This window comes from Cuculus canorus, chromosome 4 (assembly GCF_017976375.1).
Source record: "Cuculus canorus isolate bCucCan1 chromosome 4, bCucCan1.pri, whole genome shotgun sequence".
Lineage (NCBI taxonomy): Eukaryota > Metazoa > Chordata > Aves > Cuculiformes > Cuculidae > Cuculus > Cuculus canorus.
In genome coordinates this window covers 25050814-25072165 of record NC_071404.1, presented here as the reverse complement: position 1 = coordinate 25072165, position 21352 = coordinate 25050814, and the positions used below count along the sequence as shown (strand labels likewise).

General features: G+C 37.2%; 1 protein-coding gene across 3 annotated transcripts in view; it reads right to left on the bottom strand.

The window, feature by feature from the left end:
• FAM114A1 (family with sequence similarity 114 member A1) overlaps positions 1-21352 on the bottom strand; it is a 42131-nt gene that overhangs the window by 18583 nt on the left and 2196 nt on the right. For 2 of the 3 annotated variants that reach the window (XM_054064337.1, XM_054064338.1), the window contains exons 2-8: positions 19686-20035; positions 17515-17602; positions 8296-8409; positions 8028-8134; positions 6283-6417; positions 4407-4559; positions 2046-2169 (exon numbers count right to left, since the gene is read on the bottom strand). In XM_054064337.1, coding sequence (XP_053920312.1) covers positions 2046-2169; positions 4407-4559; positions 6283-6417; positions 8028-8134; positions 8296-8409; positions 17515-17602; positions 19686-20027 — 1063 coding nt within the window. In that variant the 5' untranslated portion in view covers positions 20028-20035. The remainder of the gene's footprint in view (positions 1-2045; positions 2170-4406; positions 4560-6282; positions 6418-8027; positions 8135-8295; positions 8410-17514; positions 17603-19685; positions 20036-21352) is intronic. The other variant, XM_054064339.1, reaches the window with a different exon arrangement.

The window sequence follows — 21352 nt, the reverse complement described above, 5'->3', positions numbered from 1 at the left end:
TTCCGACCAACAGAGAAAATACCACTTTGTGCAAGAAATAGAGCTTTCCCTAGGAGCTCATTTCAAAGCAAGGAACTGTTTCCCACAGAAATTAAGGAACAACTGACAACTCATGAATCCTCATTCTAAAGCAGGTAATACACTTTCTTGACTTCTATTTCTCGCAAACCTATTTTTAAAAAAAGTAACAAGGGAAAAAACTAGAACAAAATTCTACCATACCAAGACTACACTGCCTTGCTGTACCCCACCAAAAAGAAACAATAAGCTCTCAGTGAGAGACATCATGCCTACTAAGTAAGCACTGCTAGAAACAGCAGTCTGAGCAGAAAAGACTTGGCTGTTAAAACATGTGGATGCTAACACAATATTTTTGACTTTTCTGAACCTTAAAGAAATCATACCTCATCATCTTGCAAAATACAGGTTTTGTGGGCAAAGCATCCCTGAAAAGATCAAGAGGATGTGGAGGAAATATATTTTACGTCTCTGTGTTCTGAAACACAGTCATATGGTGTTTAAGGACATGTGCTAGTCCTCAGTAGGTCAAGACTATTGTTTCAAAGCTAAAAGAGCTTTGGCATGAATCTCACATAGACATGAACTATAGTGGCTTTAAGCTAACTTCTTATCCTGCTGCTCCCAGCCTGTTCTGGGGAAAGCCAAAATTCATGACCTGTTTGAGACACCTGTTTTGCCCCAAACCAAAGGGCCCACCCATTTAATCATAATTTTTGTGAGCTGATCCATGGGCTGCCATGCCAGTCCCATTCTCTTTGACACTGTGCACTATGTCAGTTATGGCACGCTTCTTTTGTTTCAACTTCTTTCTCACACTGCACGTGCCACGTTTTGCCAAGCAATACCTAGAAAGCAGCTTTGCCACTATATTTCAAGGTAATTTTCCTTCCAAAAGTTCAGGGTTTGCTAAACAGAAGAGCATTGCTAAATATTCCTAAACTTTCAGATTACAAAGCAATCTTAACATGCTGGACCACTGGGCCGAGGACAATGGCATGAGGTTTAACAAGGCCAAATGCCGGGTCCTGCACTTGGGGCATAACAACCCTATGCAGTGCTACAGACTAGGAGAAGTCTGGCTAGAAAGCTGCCTAGAGGAGAAGGACCTGGGGGTAATGGTTGACAGCCGACTGACCATGAGCCAGCAGTGTGCCCAGGTGGCCAAGAAGGCCAATGGCATCTTGGCTTGTATCAGAAACGGCGTGACCAGCAGGTCCAGGGAGGTTATTCTCCCTCTGTACTCGGCACTGGTGAGATCGCGCCTCGAATACTGTGTTCAGTTCTGGGCCCCTCACCACAAGAAGGATGTTGAGGCTCTGGAGCGTGTCCAGAGAAGAGCAATGAAGCTGGTGAGCGGGCTGGAGAACAAGTCTTAGGAGTGGCTGAGAGAGCTGGGGTTGTTCAGCCTGGAAAAGAGGAGGCTGAGGGGAGACCTTATTACTTTTTACAACTACCTGAAAGGAGGTTATGGAGAGGAGGGAAGCTCCGCTGGGGAGGTTCAGGCTGGATATAAAAAAAAAAAATTTTCACGGAAAGAGTCACTGGGCACTGGAACAGGCTGCCCAGGGAGGTGGTCAAGTCACCTTCCCTGGAGGTGTTTAAGGAACAGGTGGATGAAGTGCTTAGGGGCATGGTTTAGGGAGTCTTGGGAATGGTTGGACTCGATGATCCAGTGGGTCCTTTCCAGCCTCGTGATTCTATGATTCTATGGTTCTATGATTTAACAATTTCATGAATAGCTTCTGTAAGAAAACCTGAGTTATCCAAAAAGTTATTCTTATTTTTGTTTTGCTTTCACTGGAAATATAGTAAAGTAATAAAATACTTCCTTACCTTATATATATCTCACACTTAATTAAAATATGAATTCAAAATTAAGCATTGATCAGCTTCCAAAATTTTGGTGACTGGCTTATGAAGAGTATCAGAATATCAGAAATTATAGTTTGGATTGTAATTTTATTAATTATCATATGCTGAAGTAACAGTTGTTCTTACAGTTAAGTCTCAGTATTTCTAATTACCTTTCTGTTCCTGTACTACTTCATCATCTGATTCCTTTGGAACAAAAATCTCCTTTATAGCAATTAAATCATTTTTCACAGTCTCCAGCTGCTCTCCATCAAGTGTTGCTAAAAATGACTGAATCTGTAAAACAAAAGACAGAAGTAATTCCTAAACAAAACAGAGTCTTTTTCTTAAATTGCTAATTTTGAGCCTGATACTAAAATAGGCTAAGAAATAGAAACTTCCACTATGCTCAAATCTTATCTCTAACCTTCTAACTTATGTAGATGCATTGTTAGTTCTCATTAACAAAATTTGTTGAGTATGATAAAAACTACATACCCTTGCAAGATCATCAGGTCTCTACCTTCTTCCAGAACATTCGTTTTGAATTATAAAACTGTGGTTCAATTTCGAACTGTAATAAGCACTTTGGGATTGCTTGAATGAAGCCAGCAGGAAAGACGAGCACAGGCCAAATTCACGTTTATTCTCAGCATTCACAGGAGTTAGAAAAAGAAGCCTGCTTCCCCTCCTTCAAAATGCAACTAGTTACTGACAGTCTCACCAGTCCATCTGTTCTGAAGAATGTATCAATAAATCTTTTGGTGTCTCAGGTATCTGCAAGTCCCTGTATACCTAATAGAGTGGCAAGTCTAAGAGGGATGGAAACAGATGATTTGAATCACTGTTTGCACTACAGATACTGGGTGTTAACCTGATGTTCATACTCTCTGCCTATGGAAGCCAAGCGAAATTCCTACTCCCCATTTTAAATAGAACTTCACTTTCAAGTTTTTTTCAAGGTTACTTTTTTTAAGTTATTTCAGCTTGCTTGATAGACGTGCAGACTAGCTTAGTGAGAGACTGGAGACACTATTTTCTGATGTTCCTCCTTGATGTGTCCAGCTCATATGCTTAGAGTTAAAGTTCAGATAAAGTTGGGAGACCTAACTCAGGTTGTGTGTGACTACCTAGGGCTTTTTTGCCCTCTCTATAGCATCATCCATTTCATAGGATTAACTGGGACCTTTTTTTAACAGAAACTTTTAAAATAAAACATTCAAAATATTTTTAAATCCATGCTATTTGAACAACACAGGACATTAGCAATGCTTCCAGTTGCTCTTGTGCTTTTCCTGTGGCCCACCAGAGAGTGTCTCTCGAGCTGTTAGTTTAGGTCTCAAGCTTATAGTACTGTGAGTGTTTTGTGCATGTGTGTACAGTAATTGAAAGATGTTCTATGAATCTTCTGGAATATATATCAGGAAATTAGACTTGTTGACCCAGACAGCTGTATTCAATCCTGTTGCAGTGAGTAGGACTACGAACACGGAGTTATGTAGGACATAGCATTAAGCACATCAGAAACCTCACAATAACAACTTACCTTATTTTACAGTAAAAAAAATGTTGACTCGTGCAATTAACTTGAAATTGTTTTCTATTTATCTTTTTCTTGGTCTGTGAGTTTCTTTTTTTTTTTCATTCTAAAGCAGACCCTTGAATATTACATGTAGGTTTTGAATTTATAATTTTGCATTTAGACATAAATGCAGAACCCAAAGCCAATACAGATAGTATGTATGTAGGTGTTATTAAAATAAGATTCCTTTATGTGTGACAGAAAATAAAACAATTTAAAAAAAAAGTTGGTTATTTTTCATTAAAAATAACACAGAGGGTAAAGAGTGCTAATTACTAAAACAAAAAGGAAGAAAACATGTATTTTAAGAAATTAATTCAGAAAACTGTTTCAGTACAAAATACCACTGCTGGGAATCTAAAAAAGTTCTATGAATCTACTGTCAGAGATCTACTGACAACTGAAATTCAAAAAAGTATTTGTTATACGCATTAGTAACTTTAGCATGTTCTTCAGAGAGACATCTAGCATTTGTATACTTCCAGTAATGATATCTTGGGGTAGTTTTATGTAAGTTTTAAACCTAATACAATAAAGAAGACTTAGAAATGGAACAAGTAATCTGGGATTCATTTTAATTCACTAGCCTCTAGGTGTAGTAGGTCTGGAATTCCTGAACGTAAGGATTGCTGCCTGAAACGAAGCCAAAAAACATAAACCTCCTTGCAAATCCTGAAAGGACATCTGCACAGTGTCACAAGCAGATATATCGTCCTACCGAAAATAACTTTCAGTTGTGAAGTTGTTTGTTTTGAGTTTATCTTGGGAGTTAAATTTTATGTGCATTGAAAATAATTTCCTGAAGCCCAGAACGGGCCCGTAGGACTAACCCAGCTTTCCCTGAAGTTGATTAAATACTTACCATTCATTTCTCATGTACCTGCAGAGTGAAATCAATGTAAAGAACAATTTTTTACTGATCATTTTGATTTATGCTGCCTGCATACTGTACCTGGGCTTCACTTTCATTTGACAGGATTTCCAGAGCTTCAAGATGAGACAAACCTTGGAACTCATCAAAAAGTAGTCCATAATGTGCTGTTCTTTCTACTGTAACTTGCTTGGCCCGCCTCTGTTTCTCTTTTTCTTTAGCTTCTCGCAACAGCTGCAAAAATATACATAATTTCTGTTGGTTTATTGGTAGAGTTGTAGATGTGACAGATTTTTTATTTTCTACTTCTGTTTGTCAAGGAAGTAGTAATAAAATCTAAGACTATATCACATCCACAGAGCTGAACTTTTAGAGCTGAAATATCTAACTTCTTGTTTGATAAACTTCTCTAATAAAATATTTAAGTAGTAATCTAAATGTAGTTTTCCCAATGGTAATTGCTAACCATCTTTTTTAAAAAAAAAGATAAACAAACAAATAATCCTGTTTATGTTCTCAAAAGCAACGTCAGCTATGGATATCATATAATAAATTTAGGCACCATTACTATGAAAGAAAAATAAAAGGGACTATTTCATACAGAGCCTTAAAGAGTAATGCAATCCATTCCACAGACCACCAAACGGGAAGAACACTTTTTTCAGGACCCACCTGCCTACTTGCATAAAAAATGCAGCTACATAAATATTTCCTATCAAATATTTTTACCAGATACTAAAGTCAGTTTTACGTGACAGCAGGACTGACAAAAGATACTGGCCTAATAACGTATGACTTCTACCAAAGGTGGGGTAGAACTATACTGCAAATACTTAGGGATACTCTAGAGTGACCTTTTTATAAACTTCTATTAGTGTATGAGAAGGATGCAATAGAGTATAGAACAGGATCGTATATTCCTTCCTTCCTTCTGTTCCCAGAAACAAATGGCCTCTCACATAAATTTGTTACAGTAAAGCTGGTAAATACATCTGAACTGCATCTTAAGTCACATATAAGCCTCTGAACACAGGTGAACTCTTGGCACTTACAGTATTGCATCATTCAAACTTTCTGCAATACCGTATTCAGCTATTCATTTGTTATGAAAGTTTTACGATGGCAGATTTATCAAAAGGCCACTCACAAAGTTTTATGTACAAATCATCAAAATGGAAGCATTGTGTTATGCAACCTACGAGGACTGATTTACGTCACTTTCTGCCTCAGATTTTATGTGCGAATTCATGCATATTATTTAGGAAGGTAGTCTCAAAAGCTCACTTTAACTCTGTGGGCCTTAACAAGAACTACTTGCTTTTGGCCGTAGTACAAACAGTACAACAGTACCAGTCTGTTTACAGTTACAGTGACCAAACTAAAGACGAAACATCTTCTACTCCTCTCTACAAGAAAGTAACTGTGAAGTAAAATCAAAGCTTTTTCAATGTCTATTGATTGCCACAGCCTCCCTCCTCTCAGTGTCTGGAGAGATAAATTAATGTTGTGCTGACAGCACTTATACTTCTGTTTTTATCACATCTTTGAACTTTCAACCATATGAGTCATGACTGTGTAAGGGTACCATTAGTTTAGACAGACATTAAGATATCATTTTTCACAGCTTTAAAAAAGTACAGTAGTTGTTTATGCTGGAAGATATCTATCTACAGCTATTACAAAAACATCAACAATTTGATTCTATTTCCAAAGTGTAATGATATATCACCACCTATACTGTCTTATTAAGATCAGCTTTGTAATGTGATTATGCAGAAAATATGATTTCACATTGTCTTTTGTGGTTCTGTGAAGAAAAAGAAAGTGGAGCAAATATAAAGCACAATATCCCAGCCAAAATAGACTGCAATAAATAAAGCCTCTTCCTGAGGCATCTGAAATTCTGGAAAGAGACTCTGAAACTGCATTGACAGAGCTGTATTTAAATAAATCCAACCTGAGACAGAGAAACTGTTCTTGCCATCAGTGTTTTGGTTCTCTTAAATCCCGGATCACTTTCTGCAAGGACATTCATGGTTGTCTTCCCAATGAATTCCAAAGCATCTAAGCCTCCAGATAATACACTTTTCCCCTGTATAAAATAATGCAATGTGGTTATTTTCTTTCCACGTTATGCTATGATGAATTGTAGAGAATACTGTTTTTCTGCCAACACTGTCTTTGAACATTCACTGTTTTTGAAATAGACTCTCTATGCTTTAACCAGTAATAGAACTGGTATGTTTATAAAATTACCTTATTTTGTTCTGAATACATTTTCAAAAAGAACAAAATGAACTACACAAATATTTCTACTTAATGAGAAGACTCACTGGAGGAAATATAACACCTGTTGCCAATAAAAGCATTATGAATAATACCACTTCAATTTCATCCAAAGTGGCATCTAGTCTGTGGGAACATATTTTAGATAAGAATAATGCAGAGCCAAAGTCCATCATGATCAGTTACCTAACTGATTTCTATAATTTTGACCCTTGTGATGACTCTGGGACTATCTATTTAAATACAGTTCTTTTTCCTGTGTCTTTGTATTTAGCACTAGCCCTCACTCACAGTTTTACACATATATTGAAGAAGAATTTTCACTGGCTGAAGATTTCCATTTGGGTTATGCATCTGTCAGATACTCACATGCTTATGTAACCTGATATATAACGGAAAACCCTACCAAAATCTCAAATGCCATAACAGGCAACCTAATGAGACATTAAATTACTCTTTTCATTTAGTGACATTCATCACTATGGTATAGTAGCCTGTCTAGGTTTGCATAAGAGCACATCTCTCTCAGTCTTAAGAATAGTCTATAGGGCACTCCCTCTGCTCCCAAAATCTTTGATATCAGAGTGATGAGGCACCTGGAGTGAACTGGATATGCACTAGCAAAGAATTGCCACTTGGTAAAACATACTCAATGCTTTTTTTTAGCCAATGCTTAAAGTCTCTTATAATTTCAAGGGAAACGCCATACTGAAAAGCCGAGAGGAAAACATTTGCTATGGTGATAGTCTTCAGAAATGTTGAGGAAGAAGATGACACAAAAATTGATTTGGAAACAGTATGGCACAGGATTTTGCAAAAGCTGAAATAGGGAAAAGCTGAAAAGGATGAAGTACAATACACAGTAAGTATATGGAGAGTGCAATAGAAAAGAACCGTGGAGAGAAGATTTTGCCTTACTGAGTCTGCAGTCAGACCACCTTCTGGGAAGGCTAATAAGAATTGAATGACTAGATAGAAGTGAAGGTAAGGGCCAGGGACTAACAATACAGGATTTAGTAAAAGCCTTAGAATAAGCAAATTGAGGATTTTCCTATTTCATCTGCCTTCAAAAAGTATAACAAATCTTATCATACTTTCTCTGGAAGGACTTAACTGCAGAAGAAAAATCAGACGATGACACAACAATTATAAAAAAGATTTCCCAAGAATCTATAGAATTCTGTATTGCTTAAGAGATTATATTTTTCATTGAAGCTGGTGTCAAAGTAGTAACTACTTAGTTTTGTTTGACTTTTTTAATTTCATAGAATTATTTTGCCATGGAAGAAACTAAACAGACTTATAGTGGAACTTTTTTTACAAAGACCTACAGCGTAACAAACTCTAGATGTTATACATGACCTACAGTGAAGTTGCACCTAAAAACCATGAGTAAGGCCAGCTAAAATGACTCACTGTGTTTTGTACAGCATTAGTGATAGCTGACAACATGCCACGAGATCCAGATGAAGGAGAAGAAGGAATATTCTCAGAAGAGCTTTGGTCCAGAGAATCTTCTGCTTCTAACAAAAAAAAAAATAAACAAGCTATAGCATACTTCCAACTCTAGGAGTCACAAGTAACAGTAAGCTGGATTCTGTGATCAAGACCTTAAAATTTTGTACTTTGGAATAGTTCGGCAGTGTCAAAGAGTTTTGTGCAATTTCAGTGAACCTGAACTTACGTATAATTGTTGTTTCAGTGGCAGGAGGCTTTGCTGTTTCTGAAGATGCTGAACTTGTGTTATGAATTCCTAGGGTAGTTCCTGCTTTCTCCTTTACTGCTGTTATCCCATGACCTGCACAAGTACCATATTTTAAATTCTAAGATTTGAAAACTTATTACTAACAGTGCATAGTATACTTCATGAATAATAACAGTCAGAACGACTATTAAACTCACCTCAATTGCTTAATTTTTCCATGGTAACAATTCACTTATTCTACTATATCCAGTACATTAACTAATTAGAAATGATAAAGCTGAAACATAATACAAATTATACCGGGTCTGAAATGAAAACCTCATTTCAGTGGCATATAAGTTTAGTTCCTCACTTTTCAAAATGCTAACCATTCTATTACAATTAGTTTAGACAGAAATTGATGGTCCTCCTAGTGCCATAGGGTTTGGCCTGAACTACTTTTCAGACGTTTAGAACAATTAACCCACAATTAATGAACTGTCGGTGGCTGCAGGGCTGAGGTAAGGAATCAGTTCTTCAGTTTGCTGCATAGGTGCTACTTTAGGTAACTATTGTAGGACTACTGACCCTGGTCTTCAAAGTTATTTCAGAATTTAAGCTCCTCATTTGTTCATTTCAAGTCAAATCCTAAAGTGTCTCTCCTCAAAGCTGTTTAAATACACTTTGTAAGGTCTGGGGATGTCAGATGACACAGAGTTATTGTTCCTGTGGTAGCTGATCTACAGAAATTTGACCACCTTTATCTGATGTATATGTAGTGACTCCCTAACTCTCTGTTCTACTAAAATGATTGAGTTTAATGTAAAGAATATAAGTTATTAGTCTTTTTGTCTGAATAATTTTGTCAGAACAGGATTGCATGGACTGGTGACATCCTGCTATAGGATGTGGTGGGATTGCCTAGGCAGTCAACAAAAGAAAGTAGCAGCTTCCTAATCTGCATCAGCTATAGCTGAAAAACACTGCCCTTAAAAAAGACTACCCTCAAACTGTCCACCCTACTCTGCTTCTGTATATATCCATAAGTATGCTCATGATATACTTCTCCCATTAGAAATGATCCAACTGGCACATCCTCCTTAGCTGGAATTTTCTGCACATCAGCTGAGAGGCAGTAAGTAAACTACCAATCAGGTCATCTGATCGTCTTTCCAACACAAAATTAAATGGCTTTAGTGACTCTATTTAATTTCTTTTCTTGCACAGTACACCATTAGTACATCTCACATAAAGCTGATCACTTCTAGCAGTATGGCAATACAGAGTGCTTTAACTATCTGCCTAACTACTTATGAGAATTATTAATGACAATTTCATACTCCTTTGCTTTGTTACCTTACACTGAACTGTAAATAGATAAATAATTTCAGAAAAGCCATTTACACAGATGTTCAGGCAGATAACGAGACATCTAAGGCATGAAGTCAAGCATAACAATTCATTAAATTATGCCCACGCTTTCCCACAATTGTGTTCATGCTCTAACAGAAAACTTCAAAGTGTCTTTTCTGAGTTATATTAACTACAGCAAAATAGCCTATAATTTGCCAGTGCTCTACAGTGTTCTGAATATACATATATATGTATATGTGTGTGTGTGGTCTTACAAGTATACTTTTGAATATTACATTAAAGAAAGCAAAACTATTTGAAATGGAGTGGGAAGAAGGAAAGCTTAGATTTATAATTCTATGATTTCCAAATGGGTTGCACATCCACTGCTCTATGAATTCAATAACAAATACACTCTAGAAAAAATATGTGAAGAGGCATCACATACAAGATCACATACAAGAAAAGACGGGGTATCTGAAGGTAAACACAAAGAACAGAGGTCCCATAAGTAAAATAGGAAAAGAGACAAGTGATTTTCTATATGACAGCATAAACTGCATAGGGTCCTTATGTTTTACACTGAAACAGAGAGACTGAGCAGGTAAATTTTTTTATCTGTCTAAAGAAAATATGACTTTTGTCTATTTTATCTCATGTCTTACAAAATGCAGCAGTACATCCAGCTGTACAGGACATATTAGGTTATGCACCACAGTGATATAAGTCATTGCTGGATGACTTCTTGCCTTTTGCAAAATCTATTCCAACGCAGGCACTGGAGAGCTGTGTACTATTTTGTCTCATCCCAATCTCCTGCACATTTTAATTGGTTCAGCAAATATGAGCATGAATAGAGTCTGTAGTGATTTATTTACTCTCCAAATTCCTGGGACTCACTTAAATAACTATTAATTGTACTTTTAAACTGATGTAAAGATACTCCATGTCACATTCCTTTCCATTTCTCCTGCTCATAACTTTTTAAATGAGCAAAAGTGTTCTGTTCTTTCCATTAACTTAGTTCTTCTTAAGGATTTGACTTGCTAAATAAAAATATCATTGTCCCATAATTATATATTAAAAAAAAAACAATGAAAATTAAGAAAATGTTCCCTTTAACTGTGCGGGAAAAAACTATGGATTTTTGGATTAATTTTCCTTTTTTCCCTGCATCTAATTTTTTTTCTTTTATATTCTGTAATTTGGTTCTTATAGTTTTCTGATAAGCTTATATTTCCAAGAAAAGGAGGCACACAGTTTCTGTACTGATATTTGCAGACTTACAAAAGGCAGCATTTTCAGGGCTGTGGTTACACGTACTAGAATGATAAGAAAATATTTCAGGTCAGTTAGGAGTGGTTTTGCTGAGCTAAGCTGTATGTGAGACTACAACAGCAAAAGCAGATAAGATCAGAAGACCAGAACTAAAACAAGTCATCAGTGTTAGATACACATATATGCACAAACATGGCAGAAGCAAGAAGAAGGAAGTGAAAATGATTATTTGTAATTTCAAAAGGCACAGAAATAAAAGAAGTTATGGGAAATGAGCCTACAATTTAGAGATATGAGTGCACTAGTTTTGTTACAGCGGACGTGGTAGTGTAACTGAGCTGATATTGTAAACTTGGGAACAACCCAGACACCTCTGTTTTCTCATTTGTAACAGCAGAGACTGAAGAGCTATGCAATGGATATTGTTAACTGCATGTTTTTTGAAGAAAGTGTGCTTTCTTTCCCCCAGTGTTGTTGCTTCTGGTTTTCCTGCCTATGTGATTTCTTTTTGGTTGGTAATTTCAGCAGAATATTGTTGTTCATCCTGCCAGGTGGAATCTTTAATTTGAAAATCAAGGCTTTGCAAGCAGTGCCTAATAATATGGTCTGCCTTTGAGTTTGCCTGATCTGCCAAGGCGAGATCACAGCACCCACCAACGCTTTAGTCAGATACCACCCACTTCACTTTAGGCATTCTTATCTTCCACCCCCCAGCTTAGCAGCTTTGGATTCCCTGTAGAGCTGGAAGAGGTGATGAGACACCTCCGGAAGGCCTGAAATTTATATCATTCTCTGTAGAAATCACTGTCCTGTGCTCTAGTACTCTCAGGCAAATGGACTCCCTGGTTCAGTGGCACAGATAGGGAGGGAGAATTTGAGATGTCATCCCTGGCTACCACACAGTCTTTGATAGCTGTGTTGCACCATGGGGGAATTTCTGAACAGCAACCGATCAAAATTTAGTCTACTAAAAGGAATGAAGCTTCATCTGATTCAAGACAAAGATGAAGACTGAAGTCTTAAATTAACATCTAACTTAGACTGAGAAACTGAGGAATCTGACGACAGTTTTGGGGGAATGACTCCACTAAATGAAGTAAATTAGGTATGTGGTAAAGCCAGCTATGCTCTGGTTTTGTACACTGAAAAAGTGGGACTGCATTGCGCTCACTTTGAAGCTACTCTATTGGTACTCAATTCCCTTAAGGGCTTTAAAAATATTCTCTTCCTTGTACCTAAAACAAAAAACATGGGATAGATTCAGATAATACTTAATGCTATCCAGTCTGTAAATGAGGACTAAGTCCTATTAAGGTAGTAAATGAGACTAGTTTCAAATCTCCTTATTTCAATGGTAAAAGATTTTAATAATAGCAATAGCCATAAAGGCTGCTAAAATAGATTACTGGTTCTCAACCTCTTCTAGATCTTTGTGGGGTTTTTTTTGTTTGTTTGGGTTTTTTTTTTTATATCGTTCTTTATTTCAAAACAGGGGAATAGTATCTACAGAGAATGGAAAAGATATTCACCTCATTTCAATACTTGAGCTTCACATTATCTGAAGCATTTGCATTCCATTCCACACAGACTTCAATTTAAGCCATACAATGCTGGTTACTATGCATATCCATATGTAATGATATCCAAGCTCATGAGCACAGTGACATCACAAGTGACACTTCACTCCGTCATACTAAGTGAGAAGAAAGGGTTTTCAGCATACCAGGGAAAACAATGGGTTTCTGGTATTTCCATGTGCCGTTCTACTGGGTGAAGAACTAGATGAGGAACATATACAAGCACAAAATAATCAAGATAGCAGAATATTATTTACAAGCAACGCATGAGAGAGATTTATTAAGCAGCCTTATAGTATGAAATTCACAGACTATGCTAAACAGCTGGGTTCTATTTCTTATTACTTTTACTGTCAAAGAGGTATTGACAGATATTAGTCTTACCAATGGCACTAGAGGTAAAAACCCTCAAGCTTACATGGACGGAAGCACATACATACAGCGTGGCAGAGAACAGACTTTGCTTGGAAATGCGGCCTGTTGAGGACCTTCACTTAAGCACCTTATGAGCACTATAATTCAGCCATACAAAACAATACAGCATATGAAAGGCAAGCCTTTAGGAGAAGATAGTAACCTTCATTAAACTCAGAGAGAGCTTAGTTGGGAAAAAAAACCCAAACAGGCAAGCTTTCAAGCATACAAGCTGTTTTTAAAAATGTAAGTCACAAGCTTCAAGTACAGACTAAAAATGTATTTTCCCTCACTTCAGCCCTAGGTATAAAAGGTTTGCTGGTACAGCTAAGCTGAACTCATGGCTTCTTGGTGCTTTCAGTGGATCTACTGCACTGTAGTTCCATGAGGATGGAAACCAAACTTCCTGCACCTTTTAAAAACAAAAGAAAACTCTCCATCTCATTAATGAGGCAGATTCAATAACTTTCTTAGTGTGACACCTAGTGTCAGATATTAAGCATGGTTCAGGCCGCAACGGCTACTAGTCTAAAGGCATTACAGATTCTGCTGTGTAGAGGAGCATCACATCTGCCTTGTGGCAGGGACCTTGATTCAAATAATGTCAAAATCAATCAAAAGACAACACACATTTTCTTTAGAATACCAACCCATCACCGAAAAAATCACTGGCTATCTGTGCAGAGTTAGTTAAAGAGAGATGCGATAAAACTTACACGTAAACTACCTTATTATTAGAAACTAAAATCAGATATGATAAAGAAATAATAGCCATGCAGTAAAAATGCTAATTTGTTTAGAAGCTCTAAATCAGGATTTGAAAGATAATGAAATTGAGATCCTTGGAACAACTGTTTCAGCTTAGTCTTAAAGAGAAAGGAATGTAAGAAAGACATTTTTTACAGTAAGAACAATCCTTCACTGGAACAACCTCCCCAGGGATGTGACTAAGTCTCCATTGCTGGAGGTTTTCGAGATGTGACTAGACAAAGAGCTAGATAATCTCTTCTGGCTCCCTTTCCCACAAAAGCTTGGACGTGATGATCTTTCAAGGCCCCTTGTAACTGGAGCTGTTCTACAATAGTAGTTGTTAAAAGCTGAATGTATTTGGTTAGGCCTTTAAGAAGCTATCTAGTGCACCTCAAACTTTTTCTGCTATTTTTTAGAGTACAATTTTGAAGAAAAATATAATGAATAGTAAATATTTGTCATAGTTATCCAGACAAGTAGCTGTGTCATACAAAGATAACGTCTGAGCAACAGAAAAATCACATACTGAAGGTGTTGCTGTTAAGCCTTATTCCAAGAAAGCAGCTTTACTTATACTATTTGCTACACTGAAGGAATAAGCAACATCACAATAGACTGGATCAAGCCAGGCCTGTTTTCTGTTGTAAAATCAGATGAATTATTTGTTGAACTGCTCAGATATTACATTGTGCAACTTGAAGGGGAATAATAAATAATTAATAAAAAGAAAAAAGCTTATAAAAATTCCCAATAGCTTTGCTGGTTTTTTTTCTGTCTCTCACTAGGAATTATCATACAGAGGCAGATATATGGTTTATGCAGTTCTACATCCAATCTATGACAGTAACATACAGTAAATACTTCACAGGATCAAGCATGAATTTCCATTAAAAAACCCTATGAAGTAAGCCCTCTGTATCAGGAATATAAATCATTACCTGCTGCATTGATTTCCTGGAACAAATGTAAGGTTATGTGGTCTCACAAGATACTTTATGTTCAGTGAACTATATTATAATGTTTGATTTAGCATCACAAGTTATAATGTCACAGAAAACAAGTTAAAATGTTCGAAAGATTTAGGAAGCCACTATCAGGACACCATATAAGGAAAGAAAAAACCAGGAAAAATATTAGACTATGGGATGGAAGAAGATACATTTGATTTCTGCTTAACTGAAAGTCCATTTTATTTAATAAATCCATACAGAAAAGTTAGATCCAAAATCATTAGATAGTAGTATGGAAATTCAATCCTATCCTGACGCCAAAGTCAGGAGGTCCATGTAAGCTATAGATCCCAGGAAATGGAAAGAGAAAACAGAGGAGGCGCTCCTTTACACATATCTGGTTTCAGGCTCTTTCCCAGTTGATCTTGGTCACTGCCATAAGCTAGATAGTAGATGGGCTTTCAGTCTGAAGTAGTGCAACCATTCCCATGTAAAATTAAAATTATTTTAGTATTTTATTTTTTCTTTTCTGCAGGTGGATGTTCCTTTGCCTAGGTAACTTGATCTGTTCCAGATGTGCTCATTTTAAAACAATAACAATTCTAAAAATATATATACATGGTGATGGTACACCTATTCAAACCAGACAACATTACACAACCTTATCAAGTCAGGCTGCCTAGATAACAAACCTGCTCATATTTTACACTCTGTGAAGACAGTCATGATGCTGTCAGATGGTATGTTAAGAAGCCAGTATCAATTAAGCAAGAATTTTTAAAGTATATGAGCCAAGTTGTTATATTGCCTACATAAAAATGAGATCATATCATTAAAAACTCCATGGAAATCCAGAGAGATACAAAGCTGACAGCAGGTTTTATACATAAAAGCAACAAACAGCTAGAAAAAGTATGTATTGTTTGCTTATTGGACAATAGTAAGGGATACAACACATTCTTGTTCGTGTCCCAAACTGTTTCTAACAGCATTCATCATTTTAAGGCAAGCTCGTGTCAGCTAGGCAAGAAAATATCTATGTCCACACTGCCTCATAGAAAATTTATACATTTTGTGATACAAAGACAAGAAGTCAAGACTCCTAAGCAAGACTGTAAGTGAAATTGCCACTGTAAGCCTGTAAGAACAGTAACTGGTAACAAACTTATTGCTCACAAACAACATTAGCATGACCATTAGATAGAATATTATTTAGCAAAAGCTAAACAGAACACAAACAAGGCTAACTCAGGCAAAAAACTGAATGACCCAAAAGAGCTCTGTTGGAAGAAACACACTGTTACAACTATAAAAATGAACCGAAGAATTCATCAGCTTTACAATTTCAAATGATCAACAGTAAAATTACTTTTATGCAAATAAATTGTCTTCTCTAGTTATTTATGCTCAGCCAAATTTTTCTCAGAATGCTGTTATGATGGTCTGAGAATGGAGAGAGACAAGGCTCATGGAAGGCTGTGAAAGCAGTAGCCTTTATTAGATCTACTAATAGTGCTGGGGAAAAAAAATATGCAAACTTTGCAACACAGAGGCCCTCAACTTTAAGGTTAAATACAAGGTGAGAACACTTATGCAGTTCCACAGCTAGTTAAGCTGCCGTTGTCCCCATCGGTATGTTCTCTGTGTTCATCGTTTCCCATTTAATAGCATTTGGGTGATCAAATGGTGAGTCAGATTAGAGAATTTTCAAAATGATCCAGCTGAAGATCCAGCTCTTACTTCATTTGTATGTTTCAAAATCAGTCCCATAAACCATCTCCTCAGATCACTTACAATGATCTGAGAGAATCATGAGAGCATGAGAGAAGGAAGAAATACATGGCTGGGTCAGGGCAGGCCTGCTCCTTTCAGCAGCAACTTTCACATATGTCAATTTAAGAAACCCATATGTCATTTTAGAAACCCATACTGAGTTTAATTTGATATGTTAATTGGTTGGACTGTCTGAAATAAAAGGTAGTGATGAACCCTTGAGTGTGGGTGTTACTGAAACGAGAGGACACAGCAATTCCCTCCTTCTCTGAAAAACAGACAAAAATAACTTACTGCCCACAAATAGTAGGATAAGGAGGAGAATTATTTAGCCATATTTATTATATGGGTTCATAAATCAAATATATCCATTGAATCCATTATTTTTAGTAACCAGCAATTAATTTTAATTCCTAGGTTCTTCTTTCAAAGGTCTTTTGTGGAACCTTTACGAGAATTGATTAGTTAACAGCTTAGTAGCTGTTTTCTAAGAATTTATTTCCCACTGATAACCAGGTATTTGCATGCTTCCCTTTTGGTCTGTGAGACTTTGATGTGTAATGATTAAGTTTTACCTAAAATCTTCACAAGAATGTTTTGTACGGACATACTATTGGAAAATGAGAGTATAAGGAGAGGTAGTAGGGGGTCACTGTTTCAGTACGTCTTTCTACTCCCTGCAGACTAGGGTGATCACTGGGTGTCAATGAAAGTTGACATGACTTCTAAGAAGGGAATTCATATTCTGTAGACAGAAGCTGTGGTGTATAAAACACAGACATGCATGTGCACCAATCTGGGTTGGAGTACTTCAACTTCAAAACGAATAAATCTTTGGCTAATAGTAATTGTATCAGATTATGTAACCTTTTTGTGAAGAAGCCACAATGACAGTAATTCACTAACTTTACAAAATCCTAATACCATGTCCATTATCCAATCTGAAGAAACATTTCTGTACTTTGACAGTTTAAGATGATCCTTCGTCCTGTTAAAAAAAATCATGCTTGCCAAGTATAACAGGACAAAACTGTCTATGAACATTTAAGATACGATATCAGTGTGTCTAATGACACATTAAAATTATGATTTATTTCCATGTACTTTACTGATTGAACACTTACCCACTGTGGCAGAAGCTGATGACAGGAGAGACTTCCCCCAGGTACCCCAAGCTCCCCATCTACTTGCTTTAGATGAGGTATCTGTGGCCTACAAGAACAAAAGTATGAGTCCACAGTCAGAATTTGTTATCCAAAGGCAGTAGGAAATACAAAGAACTTGCGAGTCAACGAAGTCCAGCAAGTAATAAATCATGATGCGGGTAAAAATGATTGTGCCACTACTTACAAGAATATACAATCTGAAAATAGTACTTTGCCATATAATACTTGGCTTCCGTAATCCTGATGATGCCTTCTGAAGAATGATTTTCAAGGTACAGAACATACAAAGAAATAGCCCAGAATGATGACTGACAAAAGCTTTGCCACCAGCTCCTCTGGGAGATTCTTAAGCTTTTGTGCAAAGTAGTCTTCACATGAAAGGTGGCATTCTTATGGCACTGCAGGGTGGCTACTGTTCTCACCTCACCCCTTCTTCCCCTGAAAGAAAACCAAGGTCATCAGCCTCACTCTATGTGAAACTGATTGGCTGTTTCAATAGCAAGTTGGATAGGCTAATTTGGACAGCCTTCTGTAGTGGGTTAAACTAACCTTGCAGGCTTTGACTGAAAGGCCCTCATAATGGGTTCTGCAAGCTCTACTGCAAAGCCTAACTTCTTGCTGAAGAATTGTAACATCTGTTTGGGACGATGTCAATATCAGTGCACAAATCTGTGCAGTGAACACAACCACAACTTCAATGTGAAACAAGAGTGTCCATAAGGATAATTAGTTAAGAATTCGGCATCATACTAAACTAAATCTTATTGCATACGTAGTATCCCTGGCCAGACATGCCCTCCTTTAACTTTATTATAAAGACTGACTTATATTGCCTTTATGTTCACCGTTTGGTCACTAAGGCCAGATTTTTAAAGGTCTTTTCACTCCTAAAAGTGCAATAGATTCTTAATGGGATCCTAACCACTTATGGCCAATGCTAGATTGAGTATCATCTGGAGTTTAAACTTCTGTGCACAAGAAAGCAGAATGAGAAGCTTAGTTAGGGTCACCTATTCCTGAAAGTGCCTAAAACTCCAGAGAGGTCTTTACAGATGTCCTAATTCTTCTACTCCAGGCACTCAATCCTTGTATGTTTATTAGAGCTATTATAAGGGAGAGGCGGGAACCTGTCTCCTTCCAGAGTTCTACCCGGAGCCAGAGTTAGAGAGTTCTCTGCCTGAGTTTCCTCAGAGGTGTAACCCAGTAGATGTGGAAACAAGGAACTCTGAACAACTGAGTTTAATAGAAACACGACCAGAGGATGTGCTACCCACATTTTACATTAATGTGTGGTATTATGCAGTTATCAGTATTCTATATTAAATCATATGAAGAAACTGTCGTCTCAAGAAAGTCTCCAGTAACTAAACATCCCTGCACAACCACGTCAAAACCAAAAGGTGAAGACAAGCTCCCAAGACAGTTCTACATCATGCAGCAAAATATTTTAACCTTTTGTGGATGCCTGAATATTTTTTCAGTGGAGATGAGAACACCTTCAGCTATGTCATGTGTACTGGATTTGGATGCTATGTAGACTGTAAAAAAGCCCTGTTTTCCTTACGTTTCTTTTATTAACTTCTTGCAATTACTCAGAGGACTTCCAAAGGTCTGTGGATCACAAATCAAGTACTACTGACCTAGAACAAATCAACAGCTGCTGGCCATTTCACTGAGCCTTGTGAAACATAGACTGTTTTTGTAAAGTCAAGGACTTCAAAATTAGCAAGTATAAGATTCAGTGATGCATGCGCAGTTTCTATTCTGTCGTCTTCTAGGCTCATTTTGTGAACTGAAAAAGGGATTTGTAAAGAAATCCAAGTAACAAAATCACAAGACTATTATATCTATACTAAATGGACTAGATTCTGAGTAAGATTTAGGCTCTGGTTTAGTTTTACTGTAATCAGGCTAGAAAGACAAATTAATATCATACTGGCAAAGAGAAATTAAACTGTTTCTAGTTTTCAAAAAGCCTGGCATTGCAATTTCACTTGTTTTATTTCCATGCAGGTTTTCTGTACATAACTTCCTAGGCTTTTGTGAAAAACAGTAAGTACACTGTACAAAATTCCATTCTTACAAAGCAGGGAGGGGAGGGTTTTTATGGAAAAGAAGGTATTACTTACTGGATTGCTTTGTTCAGGCAGTGTTTCTTCAGATTCAGGTTCTGCATCAAGGCTTACAGTCTCATTGCACTCCGTGAGAGTATCTTCAGTCACCTCTCCATTGGAAGGCAGACTTTCAGTTATTTTTTCAGTCAAAGGCTTTTTGTTAGTAAATATGTCTCCTTCCTGTTCATCACTGGCACTCCGAGTGGCCTGTCCGTGTTCATGATGTGAAGATTCGTGCAAGATCTCAGCTTCCATGAGGTGTGGTACTGACTCATGAGGCAAAACTTCATTGCTGGGCGTTTCCACTACTTCACGTTTCTCTTCAGGTGGGATGCCATCACTTAAGTCTTCAGACATTTTCAATTCTGAGTATAGAAAACAGACTATGGCTTTTAGGTTCCATAAACATTTGAATGACCATAAAATACGCAGCATTTGCCATAAGCTATTGCTGAAGAACCACACAGCCTTGATGTAAGGCCTCCTGAAGCCTGGAGCCCTGTGGCACATGCATCATGCCAGCCCTGATACTGTGAACACTCTATTCACCTTGCAGAATAGCATCCAAGTACAAAGAGCCACATTACTGTTTCTCAAAATATGATTTGGTGAGGCACAAAGGATATTCATTTGTCTGAAGAAGTCAAATATAAGAACTTCCACATGGTTAACTCCTATGTTCCCAATTAGATGTGTATGAAAGACCACTGGAGAATACAATAATCTGAGCAGCAATAGCTAAGCAGGTCTTTTTCGCCTCATCATTTCCACACACACAGGTCCATGTAGCCTGCTGACTGATGGACAGGATGATGACAAACACAGCGTGACTAAACCTGTAGTAATATTAATGCATTGGAGAAGGGGCATAATTTAAGAACATGACAGGCCATGGTCCCTGTAGCCATTTCATAGACAGAAAGCATTCACTGCTCATGCTGTTCTGCACCGATTGTCTCAAAAGCTTATTGTTTGGGAAATGCAACACCTCTCACCTGTTCCTAGAAGTCCAGACATCAGTTCTGGAATTAAGCTGTGTGACTAAACTTAAACTCTGAAGACAGGGTAAGCTTGTATGAGGTGCAGGCATTGATATTTTTTTTTTTTTTTAATAAGTAGGAACACATTTTCTCTTATTTACTCTTTATCTTCCAATTGAACTTTCTTTTTCTAAGTGATTTCCACCACTGCGCAATCATCAGGCTCAGAATCCAGGAAGGGAAAGAAATGGTCATGGAGTGAGCTCTGCAGCTGATTAAGGAGCAGCAGTGGCAGAGTTCAAAAGGACTGCTTTACAGTGATTACTACCACTTAACCTGTTGGCTACAACAGTATGCCTGGCACTCTACTCAGAAGACAACCCTTGACAGGGAGCTGCCATCACAAACTCTTGGCTATATGCAGAGTTGCATGACATAAAATAAACTCAGAAGCCCTTTCTAGAGATGATGTCTTTTCATTGACTTGCATATTAATTAAATAAGGTTCAAAACTTTGTAACTGTTAGGAAGGATGAAGGTTCAAAGATAAACTGAATAATAATAATAAAAAAAGGCAAAAAGCAAAATGTAACTGGGATTTAGAAGAAGCTGGCCTAAGAAACATGTATTTAATTTTGTATTTTATTAAAGGCTACAGAAAAATGTACCTTTGTGACTTTAGCAGCCTGTTTATTTCATTTG